This window comes from Cryptomeria japonica, chromosome 11, assembly GCF_030272615.1.
Source record: "Cryptomeria japonica chromosome 11, Sugi_1.0, whole genome shotgun sequence".
Taxonomy (NCBI): Eukaryota; Viridiplantae; Streptophyta; class Pinopsida; order Cupressales; family Cupressaceae; genus Cryptomeria; species Cryptomeria japonica.
The window spans coordinates 392,412,961-392,423,652 of NC_081415.1; the positions used below are offsets into that span (position 1 = coordinate 392,412,961).

General features: G+C 31.5%; 1 protein-coding gene across 1 annotated transcript; it reads right to left on the reverse strand.

Moving 5' to 3' along the window:
- Nucleotides 1-1,039: 1,039 nt before the first annotated feature.
- LOC131071545 (putative serine/threonine-protein kinase) lies at nt 1,040-3,591 on the reverse strand. The gene is made up of 6 exons (XM_058007437.2): nt 3,375-3,591; nt 3,199-3,267; nt 2,824-2,883; nt 2,684-2,746; nt 1,627-1,949; nt 1,040-1,504 (listed from the first exon to the last, which is right to left on the reverse strand). The coding sequence occupies exons 1-6, from the start codon at nt 3,559-3,561 to the stop codon at nt 1,058-1,060; spliced, it is 1,149 nt and encodes a 382-aa protein (XP_057863420.1). The 5' UTR covers nt 3,562-3,591; the 3' UTR covers nt 1,040-1,057.
- Between the last annotated feature and the right edge of the window lie 7,101 nt (nt 3,592-10,692).

Here is a 10,692-nt window from a genome sequence, read left to right on the forward strand (position 1 = left end):
TGTATTTTGTTTCTCACTTGATGCTATCTTAAATGAAGGTGTCGTGTCCCCTTTTTTCCAGAACTAGAAAATTGCTAAGAACAGTAAGTTTCCATTGTCCCAAAATAGTATATCAAGATCACATGCCATTTTACCAAATAATATTAATTTAATATTCATTTGTTGTTGCAATTTCAAATTTCTCACAACAAACAATATTAAATTAGTGACTTCTTTTGGGGAGCATCTTGTTGGTTTTGGCAAGTTGGATAGTAATGGATTGGTTTTTTGATAGTTCCCTTGGCAACTTTGGGCATCTTTGACATCTTGTAGATTTATGGAAATTTCTATTAAATGATTATGTCCATTTTATGCAAGTTTCCTCCATTTTGAGTAGTGGGATTTTGGTGCCCAATTTGAGTTCGAATTTGGTTTCATATATGTTTGGTTTTGGCTCCAAGTTTCATTATTGCTGTTGCAGATTTTATCAAAACTTATGTTTGTTTCTTTAGTGGTTGATCAACCAATGGAGGAGACTACAGAATGAGATGTTTGAAGGTTTCTAGGTGATCTAAGGCCAGGAGTCTAAGGATTACTAGGTGGTCTAAGACAGTAGTCAAGGATTACCATAGATTAATCTCATTGAGAGGTTATCATTATGTAGATTGATATTAGTTTCATAGTTTATTTTAGTAGTTTGCAAGGATTTGGTTGAGAGTTTGTGTGAGAAGTGTGAGTTACATTTTCAAATTTTGTTGTAGCTTTCATAACATCATAGAAAATGTATTTTTATGTTATTTCATGTTTAAGACATATATTTTATCATATCAAGTAGTTATTGCAAGTATGGTAAAATTCCATTGAAAACTGTATTATTTCGATTGTACTTGCTTTGATGGTTCCATATAATAAACATATATTTTATTATATGTTTAAGATTTACTTTTAATTATTCACAAAATTAAATAGTAAAAATTGTACAATAGAATCACCATTCTCACCACCTTGAAGAAATAAAAACAATTTCTAAATTAAAGAAGAAAAAGAAAACTGGGGAAATTTACATTATTATCAACAATTATGAGAAGCAAAAAGTGTTGATGGTGGTGTTGTTTGTATCATCTACTTCATTTACTTGTTCAGAATTATTTAGGCTCAGGTATATTCTGAAGCTATGACACTCCAAACTTCTCATATTTGTACCATCAAATGAAACATTTTCCATTTCTACTTCAAATTTCTGTAACCCAATATTCTCTAAGCTTATAGAATCCTCATTCTCATTGATAGAATTTTCTCCTTGTCTGTTAACTAAGGATCTACTAGGTTCCAGTATTTGAGAGTAAAGATGGAACTCTAGCTCCTCACATATCTGCCTCATGGTGGGTCTGTCTTTAGGACTTCGTTCAACACACCTCAGCCCAAGTTGACCCATAAACAACATCATATCTCTATTATATGTCTGTCTAAGAAGGGAAGAGTCCAAAATGTTCTCCAAATTGCCTTGTTCCAGGCTTGGCCTAGCCTGTTAACTCAAAATTACCAGCCAACATAAGCAAGAAAAATAATTGAATTTGGGCAAAAGTAAAGGCAGTGTTAGTGCATGAGATTTCTGATGAATTATGTGAATGGCATGAACATACTCACCCAATCGATGACATTATAGCGAGGTTGCCTTTTGGTAAGATCAACTGCTGGTTTTGCAGTAACCAACTGCAAAAGAATAACCCCAAAACTGTACACATCACTGAATGGTGTAAGATGGTAGCTTGAACAGTAGTCAGGATCCATGTAACCAGGAGTGCCTTTAACTAGGCTGCTCACATGTGACTCACCACCTAATGGACCCGTTCTTACAAGTCCAAAATCTGATACCTTTGCTTCCATTTGATTATCCACCAAGATATTGCTAGGTTTAATATCCCTATGGATGATGGGAGGCTTGCACTCTTCATGCAGGTGACCAATCCCTGCAAAACCAAATGCTAGAAAATGTTAAAATCTAATCAAACTAATCCTGAGGATATTGAAAAAGCACAGTTCAATGACATATAGGTTTTCTTTAGTACTAGTAGTTTTTAACAGTTCCAAGGATTTTTTCACACTTTTGTATCTACCATTAATATGATTGCAACTTCTTAAGAGTAAAAATCTGTAAAGATTTTCACATATCTTTCACTTTTAAAAATAATCATTAAATCAATATAACATATTAAATTGAAATGAAAACAAATCTATTAGATCATATGAAATCATTCTGAAGGAGCTGGAAAAACTGTGAAGATTGAGCAGAAGATAAGAATGCCCAATAAACATGTTAATGTTAAAAATTTACACAATTTTAAGAAAAATCTTTATAGAATCATAAGTTTTCTCTTAATCTGAACAAAGTTATTGGTAAGATTGATAACAAAAATTTCAGCTTAAACAACACACTTTAAGATTTTACTTGTTTAGGTGCTTCATCTGAAATCACACTAGCTTCTCCAATAGAATCCACCTATCGCTATAATTTCAGATGAACCACCTAAACAAATCAATGATTAGAATATTCTGTTTAAGTCCCACCATAAAAACACCATTAACTAAATTTTGCTCACCCAAATATAAATTAAGCTGACCATTGTCAATCTCAAATTAAAATCAATTTAGAATGTATCACATAAGAAAGGAATGGAGAGAAGTTTGTCCTAGCTTCCAATACCTTTTGCCGCACCAATTGCTATTTGAACGCGTTGTCTCCATGTGAATTGCACATTCGTTTGACCTGTATAAACATCCCTCAATTATATCGTTCAAGACACAATAACCTGGATTGAGAAGAACCTGCAGAGATATATGTACCTGTAATATGTTCCAATAAAGAGCCATTGGGTATGTACTCATAAACCAAAATTTGTTCACCTATATGAGATGAAAACAGAGTAAATTTAATAGTGATGTTTGAGATATTTCTCCTCCGATCTTAATGTGAAATTTTCAATTTTTTAGTGGTTCATTAAAATCATAATAATTTTTTTTAAAGATGACACATATAAATAGAGAAATCACATAGTTTTTCGATAGAACCATCAATTAATGTAATTTAGTGTGAATCACTTAAAACAAATCAAAATTTAGAATATTAATATGATTTCTTCTAAACCATCTAGACAAATTAAAACTTAGAATATACTGTTTAAACCAAAATATGAAAAATAAGAAAAACGATATACTCACCTGCTTCCTCACAAAATCCAATCAAAGTGACAAGGTTCTTGTGACGAATCTCTGCTAGCAGTTTTACCTCTGGATCAACAGCACATGCATTTCTTATTATGAGAAGTCTCCTAGCTGTTAGGCATTTAAAGGAAACACAATGAACAATTGTATAGTATAAAAAATTGAAGTAGTACCATTGTAAAATTCTTGGGTATTCTGAAATGTATCTCTTTTAGCTCTTTTGATTGCAACCGTGTCACCCGTGTTAAGAAGACCTTTATAAACCACTCCAAACCCTCCGGTGCCTATTAACAACTCAGAACTGAACCTGTTCGTTGCTACTTCCATTTCTTTCAAAGCGAAACGTTGCACAGCAAGCATGGATGGTCCTTGTGCATTGCCAAATTCAAACCCTAATTTGCATAAAGACGACGTTTGTTTTAGATATCATATAAAGCTCTAAATAAATAACCCAACCAACAAAAGAGATAGGTTTAAAGAAATGACTCACCCACCGCCTCATCTTCACCTTGTCGAAATGATGGGCAAATCTTGGTCAACCGTTTCCTCCGGAAAATGAAGGTTACGCCGGCCAGCAGAGCAATGAGAAATGCAGCACAAGATACGCTTATTGCTACTATATATACATTTCTGAAGTTTTTCAAAGCTCTATGGGATGGTGATGGTGCTGGTGCTGGCGAAGGATGATGAGTGCCCAACCTGGTTGTTTGAACCATTCAGAGATGATTAGCCAAAGTGAAATTCATTCTACTCCTCCTCAACACTATATCGTTATCAAATCTTTTTTTTAGAATTTATAGAGTTAAAATTCTTTAAAAGATATTACATTTAAAAATATTTTGATAAAAAGTAAATATGGGAAGGATTTGGTTTCATATAGAGAATAGTCTAAGCTAAAAGTGAAAATACAACAGTCTAAATGAAGAACAAAATATGTCTCATAAGAAGAAAGACAGAAATCAACTAAAATAAACAGAAAAAGCTTTTAACTGGAGCATGGAATGGAAAGAAACTCTCAAAGACTAGAGAACAGCAATAAAATAATAAAAATATTATGAATAGTACATTTAAAAATGTTGTAATACAAAATAAATGAAAAAATGTTCATGCAAATAATAAAATGATATGGTTGAATAAAAAATAAAAAATTACGAAAGTATTATGGCATCATAATAGGAATCCAAATGATCTATATAAATAAAAAGGGTTGAAAGAAAAATAAAATAAGTATAAACAAAATCATCTTAAAAATAGAATAAATTAGAGAATACAAAGCCCAAGTATTAAGAACCTAGAAATAAAATGATACAAATAGAAAATCAAACTAGGATTAAAGATTATAAAGGGAAATTTTATAAAGAAAGAAAGTTAAAAATTAGAGTATATATCTAATAAAATTTACAAACATTTTTATCATGTTGATACTTGTAAGTGCATTGACCTTTATATTCAAGATTGAGTGGTAGGGTTAAGCATGTTGTAAAGAGGTGTTATAGGTCATATCCTTCCATAATTTTGTTCTTCATAAATGTTCTTTCAAACTTTTATAATTCATTTTTATATCATGTTATCACAACCCTTCATTTTTGTATAAGTGGATATCATGTCACTTAGAAGCCTCTAAACTTAATATGTTTATGTATATATCTATATATATGTACACATGTATGAATATATACCGTTTCGCACACGCGCACACACACCAATATGTGTGTGTGTGTGGGGCGGGGGGAGAGGGGGGTAGAAGCATAATATCATATGCATGTCATTTAACATTCTATGTGGTATCATTTTCCTTTCAAGTCACATGCATCAATTTTATTAGATATATTATTTTTCTTTATGACACTTCTTTGAGGATAAAAAAAGTCATGCAAACATGAAATTTCATGGGTAAGTACTAAGTAACCCTTGTCAAATTTATAAAAATATTTATATTATGTTTATTTAATTTTTTTTATTTTCAAAATTTTATTATCAACATAGGCATGCTATGAAAAAATAATTATCTCTATTCAAGAGACTAGGAAAAACAACAAACTACATGTAAAAAAATCTCAAAAAAATACAATGTGCTCCATATTGATGTCCTTGTTTCAATTGGAAGAATCAATTTAGATTAAAAAGGGGGAAATGCATTATTAAAAAATAAATACCTAAATCTTGGTTATTACTATTAATTAAAAATTAATTAAAAAATTAAAAAAATCTGTACACTAGAATATTAGAGTTGACAATCTATGTCCATTAATTTTTTTAATTTTTATTTTAAGTTATATAATATAGGTAATATTAATAAATAAATTAGTAAAATTATAATAAGTATTTTATTAAAAACTATCTAAATATGATAAAAATGTGTATTTAAAAAAATTCAAAATAAATAAATAAATGGAATCTACATAGAAATTTTCATAAATCATTAGTTTACATCATTCTTAAATTATTTATAGTTAATTGATAAGATGCACTGAACGCTAAAAACACTTAATTTCAATGTCCTAAAATGTGAAAAATTGGGACACACTATTGTGTTGTCATCCATATACACATGTATGTATAGATATACACATGTATGTGTTACAAGTGCACTTGTCGTTGCACCAAAATATCGACCTGTTAATGCCCGATACAACCACTAGACTTATGGAATCCATAGGAGGCGATTAAGCCATGTCACAAACCTGAGCGTTGCAATGCACAGCACAAGGAGACCAAGGATGCACACCTTGCAACAATTTGCACATACACATACGTGCATAATATTTATGTATATATGTATATATCTATATATGTAATATATACATGTATACATATATCAATAACATATACATACATACATACATACATACACATATATATGTATATATGTGTATGTGTATATACATGTACATATACATATGCATATACTTATATGCATGCACATATACTTATATATACATGTACATGTACACACACATACATGTACATGTATATATGTATATGTACATGCATATATGTATATGTATATGCATGTATGTATACATACATATATGTGTGTGTATGTGTGTGTAACTTGTGTATGCATGTATACATTTATGTCTACATGAGTATATGTATAGAGATACATGTATGCATACATATTTCACATACATATATGTCAATACGTATGCATATATATATGTACATATCTATATATATACATATATACATATACATATGCGTATATGATATATTATATAAACAAAACCCAATGTACATGCATACACATGTAGAAAGAGAGAGTGCACATACATGTACAATCACGTAGAGATATAAAGTTCTATCATTTATGTAAACCAAAAATCCTGAACTATATACACTAGAATGAAAGTTTCTTCCATCATTTACTCAAGATCAAAATTTACTTATAGATCAAGGGCCACAATTTGTTTTATTTGCAAGGTTAGGGTTGACCCTCCTTGTTCTTTAACAATCTATTTCCACATGATTAACTATATTGCCTACATATAAACTAATCAACTTCACTTTTGAACCAAATCTTTAACATTATTTAAACAATAACTTTTATGTCCATCTTTTTCCACTTCTATTGTATGTTGCCCATATCCCTCCCTCGATCAACACTATAGGAGGCACTATTAAGACCATCAAATTCATTCAACAAAAGATTATATAAATCCATCATTCAAACTAGTGTTTATATACACCATTAAATAATAATTATAATCATATCAAATGAGAGAACATGGTATATACAAGAAGACATAATCTTCATATTGAAAAATGTAACGAGACCCATTACTAAATCACCCTGTGTTTGTGAACATCATAGACCCCCTTCAATTCTTGTAAACTATTAATGGTACATAGTTCATTAGCATTAGCCCTAACTAAGGCAAAGATACTCTTTAAGTTTGATACCGAAACACCCAACTGAAAGTCGTAAAGTTTCCCTATAAATGCTTTTATCTTCTTCTCCTTCATCATCTTAGTATCTTTATGGCAAGACAACATGCCTTACTTCTAGTTCCCTTATTTCGATTTTGAATTCTAGGTTTGGCCATTGTCTGTAATCCATTCTTTTATATCATTCATTTTTAACAAAAAATTGTATGAGATGCCATAGCAGTGTCCATAAACCTCTGGTTCTAATTAATGAAGCAACAAAACTAAGAAACTTACATTTTATGTTCATGCCCATTAACTCCTCCTGATGCCTTCAACTGGACCAAACTGTTTCCTGCACAATTCAAACATTGTGTAAACAACTTGATAAAACCATTATCATGCATTGCATGTAACTAAGAACCAATTCATTCACTCACTCTGAAAAGAGTAGAATTCAATACTTTTGTGGTATGGAGAATCCATTCTGATTGCAGTGGCAGTGTTAAATATAAGGAGAGCAAGAGCAAGAGCAGAGTGAAAAATGGGTGAAGGCATTGTTGTGCTCATCAGATAAGCAGAGAAATCATGCAGGGAGGCCGGCGTACAAGTAGATGGGTTATACTCGGAATATGATTTCTTTGTGTTCAACATCAACACAAGTCTATAAAATCAATTTGTCATTTCCGATGAAATTAGAATATAGTTTTTGTTGATGAATTGAAGCATTATAAGCTCGCCCTGTTTGTCGTTGCTCTTGGTTTTTCCTCAAACACGCTTGCCGGCTGCCCTGCCTTTGTTTATCAATAACATTATCTACTTTCTGTCTGTCTCTTCGATTTAGAGCTCTTCTTTATTTGTAGCTTCTGTTTGTCTCATAAACATCAACATCAACATCAAATCTTTGGATGAGATTGAATGAATTTCACGCGGAAATGGATAATGATTCTCTTTTGTTTTTTGAAGATTACGCGTATCACTAAAAACTTGAATATCATCTCCCACCGACATCATTCAACATTATTGTCATGTTGGTCAAATCACTGATATGACGTTGCTAATTTTCTTTTCACTTCAATAGCTATTTATAATTAACTATATAGATATTTTAAATATAGTTAAAATAAGTTCAAAGAGATGTCACTTACAACGTCTCTATGAAATTTATTTTATAAATTATTTCAATGTCTTTCTAGATCTGTGTATTTAAACCATCCATCTATGTTTGTGTAATATCATAATCATGGATTTTTTAAATAGTGATTTTTATATTTTAAAATATATTTGACAAACTTATGCAAATGGACTCATCTTAATCATTGTTCTAACAAATCATATTGTCCATTTAGAATTAGTATTAGAAAATTCATATCAAGTAGTTGAACTTTTTGATATTTTCTTTGGAGATGCTTCAATTTCTAGCTAATCAATTAGTGTTGGGCATGTGCAGAAAAACAAGGGACCAACTAAAAGTGGCCACAACCACTTTTTAGTCCATCTAGGACATAACATGACCATGTAATTATGCACTCACATTATGGTTTGGTAGTGACCAAGCCTAGGTCAATCACTAGCAAGCAATAACACACTTATCTCTTTGATAAAAACAAAAAATAAAGAGGTTGAGCTCACTTGAACCTGGCCTTATATCTTTGTAATAGGAAAGTGCAAGCATATACACATGCATACACATATACATATACATATATATACATACATACATACATTTATACACATGCACACACACATATATATACATATATACATGTGTGTGTGTGTATGTGTATGTGTATGTGTATGTGTATGTGTGTGTGTGTACACATATGTGGTACATGATAATTGTGGCACACATATATATACACATATACATAAAGTATATTTGTGTAATAGATGGAAAATTAGGGTTTCACAATATATGCTTTGTAAACTAGGAAATGACCTAACTTTCACATGCATTACATTAAAAGGTAGAGTGAATCAATAGATCCAACCTCAATTCTATTAGGAAGAGGGTTGAATGCAAATTGGATTCTATTCCTCTTTTGTTTGAGTTGAAAATGCAATGGAAGGATGTATATTAAATGTCAGATCCATAATGAATAATTGAATCAAAATAGTCATAAATGTTGATATATGACGATTGATCATGCAAGTACTGTACACTTGTGATTTATCCTCGTCGGGGTTCGAGATACATAGACAAACAGGTGGATACTTGCCTTCAAACTAGTCATATGTTATTTAGAACCAAATAAAGTACAAAGGTTGTCATTCAAGAAGAGCCTATTGCTAATGATCATATAGAATCCTATACTCCCAGTCCCATAAATGTGAATTGCACTTTACTTGATGAAGAGGAGGAGGGTATAATTCATGAGCCTATTTCTCTCTTGGAAGAGGTCCCTAATTTCTTATTAGATGAGTGGGCTATTGCTTTTCAATTTGACCCAATTAGTGAAGCTATAGAAACTAGCCTTGGCACTTATTGCATTCATGAGGAGAATACTCTTGTCCCTAATCTCACAAAATCACAAGAAAAACTAAAGGGATTATGGAGTATTTTATTTATGGTTCAAGAAGAAAACATGTTGTAGGTGTTAGTGTAATGTTGATTTCTCCTAATGGGGATAAATATTAATTTTCATTTAGACTTCATTTAAGTTGCACTAACAATGTCGTTGAGTACGAAGCCTTAATTCAAGGTCTCCAAATGGAACAAACAAGGAAGATCAAAGCTCTGATGGTATTTGGTGACAGTGAGCTGGATATTAATCATATCAGATCTCAAAACATAACAAGGAACAGCCTTCTCAAGTCATATAAACATCAAGTTTGGGACTTGATTGAAGGATTTGATGTCTTCAACATTCAAAGTGTTCCTATAAGCAAGAATAAGCATGTTGATAGTCTTGTAGTAGTTGGTGCATAGTATGATATAACAACACATATTGCAAGTATAAAGGAGCAACATATCAAGCTTGTTGTGAGGCTTTTTGTCCCAAACAACCAAGAAAATTGGCAAGTATTTGATTCAGATTAGCAGATTGTCATTTTTTTACAAGATGAAGCAGAGTTCTCTGCTAAAAATTAGTCTATGCTACAAAACCAATACAAAGATCGGATCATGCAACTCTAATCCAATAAGTTTCCTAAAGGTTTAGTCACCTTGGAGGGCATCTTCAATTCAGATGATCAAGTAAAGAACAAAAGCATGAACTTAGCTGCCAAAAAGGGTGATTACAAGCCAATCAACATTGTTTATGGGAAGACACTCAACTAGGGAAAGGTATGCTCCAAAACTGAACAAGAGACCTTTGTCAATATTTGTCAAGAAAATGTTGATATAGTTGCTTGGACTTATGAAGATCTAAAGGGATTTGATCCTAGTTTGACCAAGCATACTATAGAATTAGATCCTAATGCTAAACCAATTAGACAAAATCAAAGGCCTGTCAATCCCAAAACAAAACTCTTAATGAGGAAAGAATTGACTAAACTCATAAAGGCTAATATTATTTTTCCTATAAACCATTCTTCATAGGTAGCTAACCTTGTCCCTATAAGAAAGAAGAATAGGAAAGTTAGATTATGTGTATACTTTAGAGGTCTCAATAGAGCCTCCCT